This window comes from Orbicella franksi, chromosome 13 (assembly GCF_964199315.1).
Source record: "Orbicella franksi chromosome 13, jaOrbFran1.1, whole genome shotgun sequence".
NCBI lineage: Eukaryota > Metazoa > Cnidaria > Anthozoa > Scleractinia > Merulinidae > Orbicella > Orbicella franksi.
In genome coordinates, this window is record NC_138157.1 from 7,656,999 (window position 1) to 7,670,471 (window position 13,473).

General features: G+C 39.9%; 1 protein-coding gene across 1 annotated transcript; it reads left to right on the forward strand.

The window, feature by feature from the left end:
* The first annotated feature begins 7 nt into the window (after window positions 1-7).
* On the forward strand, window positions 8-12,485 carry LOC145465393 (translin-associated factor X-interacting protein 1-like). Its single transcript, XM_081449174.1, has 19 exons — window positions 8-189; window positions 823-955; window positions 2,188-2,409; window positions 2,735-2,869; window positions 3,422-3,491; window positions 3,798-3,855; window positions 4,371-4,407; window positions 4,888-4,943; window positions 5,185-5,304; window positions 5,826-5,937; window positions 6,279-6,340; window positions 6,503-6,592; window positions 7,015-7,192; window positions 7,739-7,867; window positions 7,995-8,165; window positions 9,206-9,295; window positions 9,695-9,838; window positions 10,981-11,087; window positions 11,940-12,485. The coding sequence occupies exons 1-19, from the start codon at window positions 158-160 to the stop codon at window positions 12,139-12,141; spliced, it is 2,148 nt and encodes a 715-aa protein (XP_081305300.1). The 5' UTR covers window positions 8-157; the 3' UTR covers window positions 12,142-12,485.
* Window positions 12,486-13,473: the final 988 nt, after the last annotated feature.

Below are 13,473 nucleotides of genomic sequence, written 5' to 3' on the forward strand. Positions count from 1 at the left end.
AGAGATTAGAAACGAATAACTAATTATAGCGCGTGAAGCTTGGGTACTAGTTTTCTTTATCCCAACGGTTACCAAGTCAACAAAGTAAAATGGCCGAAGAGATTGCAAGTTGACCAGACAAAAATAACAGTGAATCAAGTTTTATAACAACAGGGCTATGTCTCACACAAAGCTCCCTCCACTGCCACCGTAAGTATACATATGTCCTAGTTGTAAACTGCGATCAAACTCCAGTTTTCGCTTCAATTAACGCGGAAAGTTTCAAAAATACTCATCGCAAGTTTATGGTTGCCGAACCGAACAAGTGTCAGACGAGAATCATGAAAATGACAACTTCACTCGAAATAGTTTAAGGGAGTCTGATTACCTTTTTCTTACAAACTGGATCTATGAGCATACATCTGAGCTGGTGCTGAAAAGTTGTAAGATCTCTACCAAGAGATTATAAGGTTTTCAGCGCGGCTTACGACCAAATGCACAATCCAAGAAAGGGCATTATGCCCTTGTGAAATCCCGTGTTGAATGTATCATGCTGGGGTTTAAAATCTTCGACCCAACATTGCACGATTACACGTACATGTGTACAACCCAAGCTATATGATTTTGCATAGTTGAGAGAATATTTGGGAGAATATTGGCCGCTCGGTCTGTGCTGTACCGACCTCTTTGCACTGTCCCCTAACAAGACAAGACGTACTTTGGGCCGTCTGAACATCCTTTGGGAAATTCAATGAATGTGCTCCATTTTACCTCACATTTGTGTCCAGTGTGACCTATCAATTAAATCGACCTCACTCGATGCTTTATTTTACTTCCTTGAAGCTCCTTGACAACCTATCCTCAGACGAACACCAAAGCTCTAAAGCAGTACACTGGTCTAAGTGGTCCAAGTTACAGTCTGACTAGTACATCTGGAACTCAGAAGTATGCTCTTCCATCTGCTGCTGTATTGCAGGTAAGTACATGAGATTGTGCAATTTTCTACACTCAGCATTTTTTTCCCTCTGGCTTGTAAACCACTCCATTGACATCAAAGAGCTCTTTGGGGTTCCAAGGGGGATTGGGCTTGAATTTTTGTGCTAATTGAGGAATGAATCTCTTCAGAAGAAAGAAAGAAAGGTTCAGGTCTGTTCTAGTTTAAGAAATCAGAGATTAGTCAGATGGTTCAACATTGTTTGTGCTTCACTCATGTTTGATTAGGGAGTTTGAAGTGAGAGATGTTGTTGCTACCCGTAGCTACAGTCTTCTTAGGTATAGACTGCGAGCAGTCTCTATTTTTCTCAAAAATCATCAAGTAAGCATCTTGGCGTGATCATGAGCATGACATGAGCCGCTAGTAGTGCAGGTGTCGGAAAGACGAGTGAAAAGAGAGACTGCAATATCATGAATTAGTATATACCACACAGGTGAATAGTGCTTTTAACGCACTCTGATTGGTTAACTTGGAGGTGATCAACAAGTACTATTCACCCCCGAGCAGCCGGCATGAGAGAATTTAAAATTTCTGACCGCTTGTCACACATAAAATAACGTTTTGGTCCGCTAATTATTCAGCTTGTGTGGTATAATACTAAAACAATTATTCACCTCAGTGTCGGTGAAAGTGATGGATATTTACCTCCACTTCGTTGAATAATTATTGTTAACTACAGGAGTCGCACCGTAGGAGACAAACATTATACCAGAATTTGTTGTACGCTGCATTTCACTTATAAAGGTTACTAACAGATGTGCATCATAACTTTGTAGACCGACCAATAGAATTACTCCGTCACCAGAGTGCTGGGCATCCAAAATGTTGTATGAAACCATTGCAGTGTCTCTTTTCACTCATCTTCCGATGCCTGCATCACTAGTGGTCTGCAACATTGCCACACGCACATTTGCGGTCACAGTCACGCTAGATCGCTTGCTTGATGATTTTTGAGAAAAGAGAGACTGTTTGCGGTCTATCCTATGTAGGATACTACATGTAGTCTTGTGCTTGTTGCTAGATGTAGGAGTAAAGTGGTTTTTTTGTGAATGCCAGGATGCATGTACAGACTATGCAGAGCTCATACATGTACAAATCATTAGGCAAATGCACCACATTTGTTTAAATCTAATCAACATGTCCTGTGATCTTAACAAAATCTCAAAATAGTGATTGAAGTTTCTCATTCATTTTTCTTTTATCCGTGTCTGTAGCCTTACATTGACACAAGGGCAGGTACCTTGGACACATGGCCAGCACATGCCCTTGGGCCCAGTGCCCCAGATCTCAACCCAGGTGCTGCCAAACAGTCAAATGAGTTCATGCCAAAGGGAGTCCATAAGCCCAAGTTTCTGGAACAACTGGAGGCTTTCTTGCAAAAAGAACTACGCTCCTTGGATTGTGCTGAGATGGTTCCAAGTGAAAAAAGATTGCAGGTGCGATTTACTCTGAGATTTGTAGGGTTGGCATAATTTTTTAAAAGTACTGGGAAACTGAAAAGTTCAACCTCTGTTGGGAGAGAGAGAATACTGAGAAGGTGCTTAAACTATAGTGTTTTAGCCAACACAGTTCTTCCTTTTTACAATCATTATTCTATTTTAGCGATAAGCTCCCCCCCCCCAGCATTCGCACTTTTCAGATACCACGTGTACATGTACATTGACGATAGCTCAATGAACAAGTTGTAAAAATATGGGAGGTTCTACTCAAAATTTGTGTGTTATTTAAAATTTATTCTTATTTCTCTTTCTTCCTTCTCAGGCCTTTAGGGAAGTATTTGAATACTTGATAGAGGACTTTAAAACTTACAAGCCTCTGCTGTCAGCAATAAAACATGAGTATGAGATGATGCTGGTTCATCAACGAGAAAAGATCAGAGAACTGGAGCCTTTAAAGGTATTTATGAAATTATTTTGTGAAATGTCCCTTAGAGTCATTTACAGCTGTTATTAAGTAATCTTAGCCAGATTAGTCTTCAGAAGATCAGGGGTTTCATTACTGTTTTCAGAAGGAGGGCAACTGGTTTTCACAGGCGGCCAATACTATTAGAACTGAACTTCTTTATAAGAAAAACTTTCTGCTAGATGGTCAAACCAGCCTGGTAAAATTGCTGTCACAGCTGGGCAATTTGGCGAGTGCCCGGCCCTTGATGAAACTGGAAAGATAAGTATATGTGTATATGTCTGCTATTTATTGATAAACAACTACATTGCAATCTCTTACCAGACATAAAGTAGTGGCATTCGTTTTGTGTGAATGCTTTTTAAAGCCTATCTAGAAAATCTAGAAGAAAAATTGTCTACAATACTGTATCCTGGGGAAAGTAGTATTACATATAATTTGGAGATCTACACATCTGATCACAAGAATCATCTCAGAATTAGTAAATTGTGGAACAGTTAGCAAATAAAAAGGTAAATGTATTATTATAATGTTTTTTCTTTTTAGAGCATGTTAGTCACAGTATCTGAACAATGTGAGAAGAAGCTGTTAGCCGTTAAACAAGAAGAAAAATCAGGTACAACATATAAATAGGGCTGTCTAGTAAGAGAATGAAAAAAAATATATGATTCATTGACATAATTTGTTAAATAACAAAACCAATCTTGAAGCATATCACCTTATTTTAGCCAGCTTGGCCCACATGTCTACATGTAACGCATGGCACAGTTTAGTAGTAGGTTATATTTTACACAATTTTCCATGTGCAATAATTGTTGTTTCCTTGAAGCTACTGATAAACATAAATTTACCTTTAGTTAATAAATTAGTTAATGTGGCCTTTCCTCCCAGAATTAACTAATTGTCCCTTTTTAACCTTCAGATATGCTAGATATGAAGAAAGAAAATCAAAGACTGCAAAACATAATCTCAAAACTAAGGTAAAAATGTACCATGGAATTTTTTAAATGTGCTGAGTGCCTACATGTGTAAGTTATAAAACATGTAAAATTACATGCCACAGATTACTGCTGGTACAATCTTGAACAAAACTGTCATCAATTCACATTAATTAAAGTGTATTCTTCCCTTACCCTCTCCTGTCCTGTAATCGGTGTTGCTTAAGTCCCAATGTGAATGCTATTGAATGTCTTGACATGTCTTAACACCCCAAATTTATTGATTTTCTTGATGGCTTCAAAGCCCTCAACAAAAGCATTAAATCTGGGGGGGTGGAGGGCATTAATTTTTAGGGTACATGTAGTTTAGGTACTTGGCTTAGAATTGTACACAACGTGTGTAATGGGAAATATTTTTCAATGTGTAGCCATTTGTTGGTTGAATTCCTAGGACCTTAGAATATGATGCACGGTGTTAGTCAAGTCCAGATCTGATCAGTATTGGAGATACAAGTAGAATACATTTATCAAATCCTTTGAATTAATTTTTGTTTTAGAGAGGAGCAAGTGTCCCTTCAAGTTCAAGTAGAAAAGGTACAATAGCTGTAACTAATAAGGTCATTCAGGTCAACCTGTGTCCTCATTGTCTTACCAAGGAGTGGCTGGAACACAGTAAAATACGTTGAACACTAGGTCGGTGTGAAAAATAATTAATTCTGCGGAGAGTAAGAATACAGCCTTTGCCGGGATCACTACTGTAAACAGTATTGGTGGTAAAATAAGTTACGTGCTACAGTGTGTAGTTAAACAAAACCAACAGTCACTCAGAGTTGACGGGTGAGTGTTGGATGAGAGTGTTCTCTTAGTGGGGAAAGCCACATGAGAGAAAATTTTCGATGATTCTTTAGAAAAGAAAAGAGCAGGTTTAAATTCGACGAGGACTTATGGGGAAGACAAAAGCACATGGAAATTTTAGGCCAAATGAGAGTGAATGAAAGTTTGTAGCAGAGTATTACTCGGCGTGTGTATATCAGAGAAGTAACTTAACTTATAGTTTTAATGTTCACCTTGCAGCTCCAAGAAGAACTAGCTGCCGAGTACCTGAGATACAGAAACGAGTGTGATGCGAGGTAAGTAATGCGATTCTGAGTCTGGATTAATAGACATTGTTTTTAAAATTCAATATCTGAAGTCCAAATGGAACTTTATTTACGGTCAACGTTTTTTGTAAAAACTTGTGTAAATCTATTTAACACATCAAAAACGCTTACTTTGCAGTAAAATGTAATGTTCAACGTAATGTTACAAGATACTTTTAAATGAATCACACAATACAGATACAAATATACAGTGTAAGACCTTTTTTTGTAGGAAGATGTTGATAGCGGACATAAATGAATTGAAGTACCAGCAGGAGGACGCGAAAAAACCGAACGCAGAAGAAGAAGGAGAAGGAAAAGAAGATGTTACGTTCCTGAAACTGGCGCTAAAGTGAGTGATAAACATTTCATTACAAGTCAGCAGCACCGACTGCTCCATACAGCAAGCGTGAGCTTGTGTGCTCGATGAGGTTTTGACGTAATAATTATATCAAACACGAGAGACAATGTTTCATCGGGATATCCAAACACCGAGAAAAGAGTTGAAAATACGACGCGCAGCGGAGTATTTTTGACGAAATTCGAGGTGTTTGGATAGCCGATGAAACACTGTCTCGATTGTTTGATATTTCTTCTCAATCGAAATAAAAACTAAGGAGTTAACGGAGAAGTAAAATCGTCAAAATCTATGCTAATTAAGACCGGGTATCCAAACCTCCTTCACGGCAGTGATTTTCTTTGTTTTAACTTGATGAATTATGAACGAGCTTGAGACTGATTTTTGATATCATTTCACTGGTTTCCCACGGGTTGACCAATCAAATTTCACGGTTACTTTGGGAGGTGGAGAAGTACTGTAATGCAGACTTGCCTTTTTGTTGTATTGACATTGTAATTGTTTCCTTGTTTCAGGAAAGCGCGTGAAGACCTGGACGCTAAGAATCAAAAGCTGGCTGAAATGGAAGCTGATTATGGTGATGTTGTACCAAGAAGAGACTTTGAAAGACTCGAAGCTCAGTTTAATGTAAGCAGTCCTCCATTTCTTATCTGTAAAGACTATTTACATGAGCAGTTTTTCATGTCTTAAATATATTTTCCTTGACAAGTTTCCACATGTATGTATAATTACATGAAGTGAATGATATTTCATTTAAATTGATCAGATCCTTGTTCAAAATCTGTCATGCAAGCTTTTCAAAAAAGACGGTTATCAAGGAGGATAGTGCCATGGTTTACTGCTCTTACGTGAAAATCCTTCAAGGAAATCTCGCTCCCGTATTGAAGTGTAGTAGTGTCGCCGACATACTGATTAGCTGACTACCAATTTATTTGAAACACTAAAGAATTCTGCTCTTTATTTGACAGAAATTACAAAAAGATATGGAGACTTTCACTGTGGATAATCAAAAACTCATGCAAGAACACAAGTAAGTACTTAAAAAGCGCTTACCTTTGAATCTTTGTTGGGGAGAGAATCCGGACGTTACATACATACCGTGTAGGAATGCCCCCTACCGCCCCCTCCGCCTTCCCCCACTTCTGAGGGGCCGTAGAAGAGAACTGTGCCAACTTATTTTTCTTCTTTATAGTGCCATTCTCGAAGTACACAAGAAAGTTGTGGATCAAAGAGACCAATACGCACAAGACTGTGAACAGATGAGAAGAAGCGCCACGCCAAGGTCAGACAAACTGTGCTTGTGTTCTTGATTTCTATGTGCAGCGTTGTTAATCTTCTTCAATGACGTCAAATGTGATAATGAATGAATGAAAGACGTTATTTAAAATGGTATTTAGCTTGAGAAATTAATTGGGGACACGTTTGCACGTTATCATTTTGTGATAAGAACATAAGTGCCACACGAGGCGACAGCCGAGTGTGTCACTGATATTCTTACCACATGTAATGGAGAAACAAAAAAATGTTAATGACGTCATCTATACAATAGATCATAAGCAAGAACCAGTAAAAATGCGAGAATAATTCGACATAATATATAACTGTATTACCATAAATGTAATCAGGTCACAGTTTCGCTCATAAGTAACAATGCCCAGCGACTGTCTCTCGTGTTCATTATTCTGTCCTTGTTGATGTTTTCAGACCTCACTGGGAGAAGTGTGGCCAGTATGTTGAAGGTGGAACAGATCGCTGGAACGAGTTGTCACAGGACAGAAGCAGTGATGAGCTTGTTGATATTTTATTAGCGGAGATGACAGGACAAGACATAGCTATCATACAGGCTGGAGTGAATACTGGCGCCGAGTACTTCACGGGACAGGTAATTTGTATATTGAAAATACTGCGAATATAATAGTGATGAAGGGGAAACTAGTGTTATAGGACGTGTTTTTTTTACAGGCCTCTTCAAATCCAGGCTGAGTAAGTGACCTCCAGGCCCCAGTTGTTCCAAGTTTCATTGGGTAACGCTATCCAATTGAGAAATCTCTGTCCATTGGTTAAGTGTTGACGAAACAAACTGCCCTATTCACTGGATGGTGATTTATCTGGTGGATAGCGTTATCCACCCTTTGAACAACTGGGACCTGGTGTTTTGACCACTTTCGTGCCATGTATGTTTTAGCCAATAAGATTGCTTAATTGTCTGAGCGCCCATTTTGCGCGGCGTTATTGCGTCAGTTGCGGGCTACATTCAGTCAGATAACTTTCGAAAGTTATAGAGAAACGCTGGGTTTTTTTATTTTAAATTTCGGACCTGAAAGTAAATGTTGTTGTCGATGAATTTGTTTGAAATATTTTTTCAGTTAGTGTCGAGATTGTTTACGTTTTTAAACTTAATCTTTTCGATTGTTTTTTCCTCCAACAGGGTACGGGTCCAGAAGTGCCTAAGTTCTTACGATACGAAGGACAAGTTCGTAACAGACGGCTTGGAAAAAGAGACACTTCCCTGCTTATTAAAGATATCTGGCAAGAGAAAGCTGCTCATGATGCCGAGGTACGCGAGATTATACAAGCCCATTCGTTTGCTGACAAATTGTATCTGTACATGCCACGCTTTACACTTGATGTTTATCTTAATGTATGTCTGACATATTTCCAATTGATGCTTCTTGGTGCTGCAGAAACCTGACGGCGAGCGTGATGACTTGGGCGAGTTCCTGTACCAGTATCTTCAGCGGCGGTTTGGTGTCGAGAACATGATCATAGAGTGGGGATACAACCTGTACGATGCATGCGGACGATACTCACACGATCCAAGGATAGGGCTCTTCTATGGCATACTACAGAAAGAGGTAGGTGTGGACATTTTAATTTTGACGTTCCCTTGTAAGTTCGCCATTTTATGCTGATCTTACTGGTAAGACAATGAAGAAGTAGCTGACATCAGAGTGGCCTGGCGACATGCAGTATCTTGAGGAGTCGGGAGGGCTGAGAATACCAGAAATGACCAGCAGGCCTTGAAGAGAACCAGAAGGAAGACCAGGGCAGCCTCAATTGCAGCACCATCCTCCTTCGTCTGCGTTATTTGCAACAGAGACTGCCACTCCAGAGTGGGACTCTATAGCCACTCGAGACGATGCTCCGCATCGACATAGCGCTACACCATCGTCTCCCGAGACGAACGACTGCCGAAGACGACGACGACGACTGGTAAGACAAATGGGAGCTGAGTCGCAGTTTGGGCTGGACTCTGCATAGGATCATAGTGTCTGGATTGGATCCCTGGCTGGAATCAAAGCGGAAACTCGACACCCTTAACTCTGAAATTGCTGAAGTCTCAGCCCAAATATTACTACTTTTAAAGACATGATTAATATGAAATATAAGACTGAAAAGTACATAGCCTTAAAAAAACAACACGCAGAGGAAATTTCAGGCCAGATGGAAATTATTTATTGATACTAAATTATGATCTGTTACACTATAGATCAAATAATTATATTATTATCGCTTGTTATTATGTTATTGACACTTAATAATAGCACTACACCTTGTATTTAATAATGGAAATAAAAATGTGGGAAAAAAAAAGACGCTCTGAAATTGCCTCTCTCAACTCAGGTGTATAAATATGTCGCAGGGAATTTTATCTTAGGGTGGTTGAAAGGTGGGGGGGGGGGGGTGGGGTGGACTGGCATCAAAGCAGTCAAAGAATGGGGAATAGAAATACCCTTAGAGATAAGTGCCGGCCTTATGGGCCACCAGACTCGATTACAGACAGACCTCAGACATGACTTTGATAAATACTGTGCATTTAGAGCCCTCATTGCAATGCGACTGACTTTGAGAAGCTCAACATTGAGCTAATTGCAGTTTCTTATTCGTTCTGCAGGTAGATGAAGCCGTTCATCATGATCAATTAGTAATGCTGGAGAAACTTTACAACGCTTTTACTAAAGTCGATCTGGCAGCGGGAAATCAGGTAATCAATGCTGTGCATTTGTCGTGTGTTACGTGTAGCTTGTAGAGGATAAAGTTGGGAAGCTTTCTTGTTTTCTTCTTGGCTTTGGCTTTATCCCTTGTTACACGGAAATGGGGACCACATGAGGAAAAGAGAATTCTCTTCACCTGCGTAGGAAATCAGACCCATAACTTCGCGATTATATTATATTGCGTTCAGCATCAAGATTCTCCGTACCCCTTCCATGCATTTTGTGTATACTTTGCTTAGGAGAATTCGGCGTTACATTAAGCCTTTGCCCTCAAATGAGAGAATTTCTTCTTGAATGATCGAGTCCTTTATTCTTATCACCAACTTACTTGAATCAGGTATGGGATGGTAAAGAGAAAATTCAAACTGATCAATGCCGTCTTCTTTCAGGGTACGCTGTCCCGAGCAGACTTAGAGCAGTGTTTACGGTCGTTCTTCCCGTTGAAAGACGACGAGACAATAGAGGCTTTAATGAAAGCTTGTGAACAGGAAGCTCCAGGAGAAAGCGTTCAATACAAAAACTTGTTTACTGAGGTAAGGAAAAAAACATACAGACCCGTCTCTTTCACGTTTTGTGGGCTAGTTCATTCGTTGTGTGAATTTGAGCGATTAAAACACCAGAGCTTTCTCGAACCAGTGCTTCAGTGTCGGTATGAACGGTATGATATGAACGTGTTTCAGGTGATGTTAACCTCAACTGGATCACCGTCATATCTTGACAGATGAGGCGCTTAAGGTTACGCTACTTTGCTGTGCTGCATTTGTAGGACTTTGACTGGCTTTAAATTTGCCTTCTTCAGTTCCTTGCCCCCAGGTGGGGGACTGGGCCAGAGGAGTGTCTAATGCCTTCCTTCTACTAATTGTTCTTGCTGTAGTGTGAAGTGTGAACATTAGCTTTTGTTACATACTGTTAATTACTTATTTTCTTCAGTAAACACGCTGATTTCTATTTAAAGATATACTCCAAAATTCCGTTAGCTTTGTTTGGAAAGTCAGAAAACGTCACAGGGAACGGGTTTTTCTACTTTAAAGATGACAAAGATGATTTCCAGTCAGTACTGCGCAATCTCAGCACCCTAATGTTTACAAACATAATATAAGTCTCACTCGATGGAATGCGAATCAATGTTATTCATTACGAACCACATACCTTATCTTTGAGGCCTTTCAAATTCTTCTTCTGACAGCTTCATTGATTTTTACAGCTGCGAAGTTGTTTCATCATGTGATATGAGAAAGAACGAAGCACAAAGCTTTGTATCCATAACGGTGGTACCGGTAATGACATGAAACCTTGAATTTACTTCATGTAAGCAGTTGCGAAATGTTTACATTTTGTGATGTCTTTCGTGAAACAAAGCGTAAACAAACTCTCGAGAGTGCGCAGTACGGACTGGAAATCATCTTCAAAGCAGTCTGGTCTTGTCTACTAATTGGCTTGAGCCTTTGATTGGCTTGAGCCTTTGATTGATTGATAGATTGATTAATTGGCGGATCGGTCGGTCGATTGATTGATTGAATTATTCATTATTCATTTTTCCGCTCCAAATGGATAAAATTAACGCTCAACCCAGATGTACATCTGTTTTTAAGTATTCTCGCGTGCATTCATTGATTACCTTTGTGGAAACGCCATGCACGCATCTAATTCTTGTTGTTTCTCTTTGCTGTATAAGGACGAAGAGGGACGATCTGGTCCTTTCGTGGACAAGATTCGAGAGCAAGAAAAGTTAGAGAAGGCGATGTACATAAAAGATATAGAGAATGCCCTGGGAGGCAGCAGGTAAGACGCGACAAGAGCTACAAATTGGCTCTTTTTCTTAAATTTTAATGCGATTCGTCGCTAAAATGTCATTACATGTAAGACCTCCCCGCACTACGCCGGAGAAATTTGAAAGCGCAACAATCACCGGTCATTTTGGATTTGTGTCTGAGGAAAACTCGGTCAGGAAAATCACGTGATTGTCGTGATGTCATCGGTTTCGAAAAGCTCCGTTTTCAAAATGTTTTCTGTCCAGACAAAAACGAAAAGCCGGCGTTTTCAAATTTCTCCGGTTTGAAGAGCGTTTTCGAAAAGCTCCGTTTTCGTGACGGATTAGTGTGGACGATGGGCCTAACAGTAGAAATCAAGCTGCGTTTTCAAATTTCAATGTATATCTTGCGCAAAACAGGACGGCAACGGTAACGAGAACGTCACCAATCAGAAGGTTTAATGAGCAGAACAATGGCTGTGCACGCGCGATATAATTCTTGGTGCATTTCTTTGCCGTCCTCTGCAAATCAACAACGTGAAATGACCAATTTCCAAGTTTTTTTTGACAACGGGACCCACTACGGCTGATTTTTTGTATTTCTATTTGGAACTGAACGCATTCGTAGCATATTCAGGTCGGGGTCGGGGCGGGGGGGAGCAGAGTTGTAATACCGACAAACACACTGAAAAGATCTTAGTTAATGCGAAATTCCATAGTAAATATAAACACACTTTTAAACAGGCGTCGCTGTCGTATATTCGTAAGGTCCCTTGTTGTAATGTGGACGGCGCCTAAGAAAGTTGTCGTCAAGTTATATTTTTTTCAAAATTATTCCAGACGCGTTTACGTCTGTTTCTCTTTTTTTTCCCCGTTATTTCTAGTGAAGTGTCGGTGGATGATGTCCGGCAAGCCATTCAGTCTGTTGATCCAGAAGCTCCGGCCGAGGTGGTTGAGAAATACCTGGGGCGAGCGTTTAACCCTGCAGGTGATCAGCCAGAGACTGGGACCAAAATTGAGACAACGCTTTTAATCAAGAGATTGCAGAGTGGAAGTGTTAGAAGACTGGGCGCCAAACCGAAATAAAGTGGCACTGATTGGTTGATTTTAAAGAGAATTTATTTTGTTACAACAATTTAATTGTCCATTCCTTTCATTTTCTCACAACTGGGAAATATCCCTAGATGGTAAACCACAAAGCAGCGCAGTTAATTTATCGCCGGAACGTAATAACTAAATAGATTAGAGTTTGCAACTAGAACTCGAGTGGCGCGAGGAGCGAAGAAAAGTTTTTTTTTTTTCAAGACAAATAGCCTTTCCTTTTATGGAGGTGTTACTTTTACAATGTCACTGTTGAAATATTAAATGTGTATATATTGGTAAAAATTAATAACTATGTTATTAACTGAATAAAAGATTCAACATCGTTATCGTCATCTGACATCGTTATCATCATCATCATCTGTATTTTTCACGCCAGGAAAAAAGGATTAATAACTACTTAATAACCGAGAGTGAGGTCGTTACGGGAAATTCTCAAACTGAGGTCTTGCCGTATTGACCGAGCGATAGCGAGGTCAATACGGTAGGCCGAGGTTTGAGATTTTCCCGTAACGACCGAACGGTCGAGGTTATTAAGTTGTTTATTATATGGCTCATCAATAAAGAGAAAAATCATTCGAGTGGAAGTCGCAATTTACATCCGGCGATGCGCGCGTTTACTGATTCATTCATCGTCTCAAACCTAGGGCAAAACTACACAGTCAGTGAATTTCACCACTGTATTACGTATTCCGTTAAAAACACTCATTTCTTTACGGAAAAGTCACTGTCACAGTCTCAAAAACGTATTTTACTATCGTGGTACCACAAGTTGATGGGGAAGTTTTTCCGACTTTTGGGGCGAAACGTCAACGCATATAGAAAAGACAGCAAGTGCTTCAAAATTGTCCAAACCAACCGTCTTTCGGTGAAAGAAAATACTAATGCTTCAGAATGCACTTCTCAAAATAAGCTTAACTCGATCTTCGCATTCGCTTTCGACAACATATCTTCGCCTTCTTCATTCTGGGATTTATGGATGAACATTTCAAGCCTTGTGAACGTCTGCAGTTATCAGAAACACTGCTACTGACAGAAACCGCCCGATTGTTTACATCTGATGATCCTGGAAGCTGATTTACACTTGCTTGTGTCAAAGCGAGGGAATCTATTTGACGAGAACTTTGACGGAGTTCAATACTTCGGTAATTGCTGTGACTAAGATGATAACTTATAAGTTTCTTTATGGTGTTCTGCTCAGGATGCATGGCAGATCTGCCGATGGTGTTTTTTACTTAGCGATTTTAGCTTTACTTAAGACTAGGCAAACTTTGATTGTTTTTCACTAGTGCCCGCCAAGGTTACCGACTGGTAAGT

Coding starts and splice junctions, on each gene's coding strand:
- LOC145465393 (XM_081449174.1), top strand. CDS start 158: ATGTCTCACACAAAGCTCCCTCCACTGCCACC. Junction 6,593..7,014: donor AGAAGAAGCGCCACGCCAAG/GTCAGACAAACT, acceptor TGATGTTTTCAG/ACCTCACTGGGAGAAGTGTG. Junction 11,088..11,939: donor AATGCCCTGGGAGGCAGCAG/GTAAGACGCGAC, acceptor CGTTATTTCTAG/TGAAGTGTCGGTGGATGATG.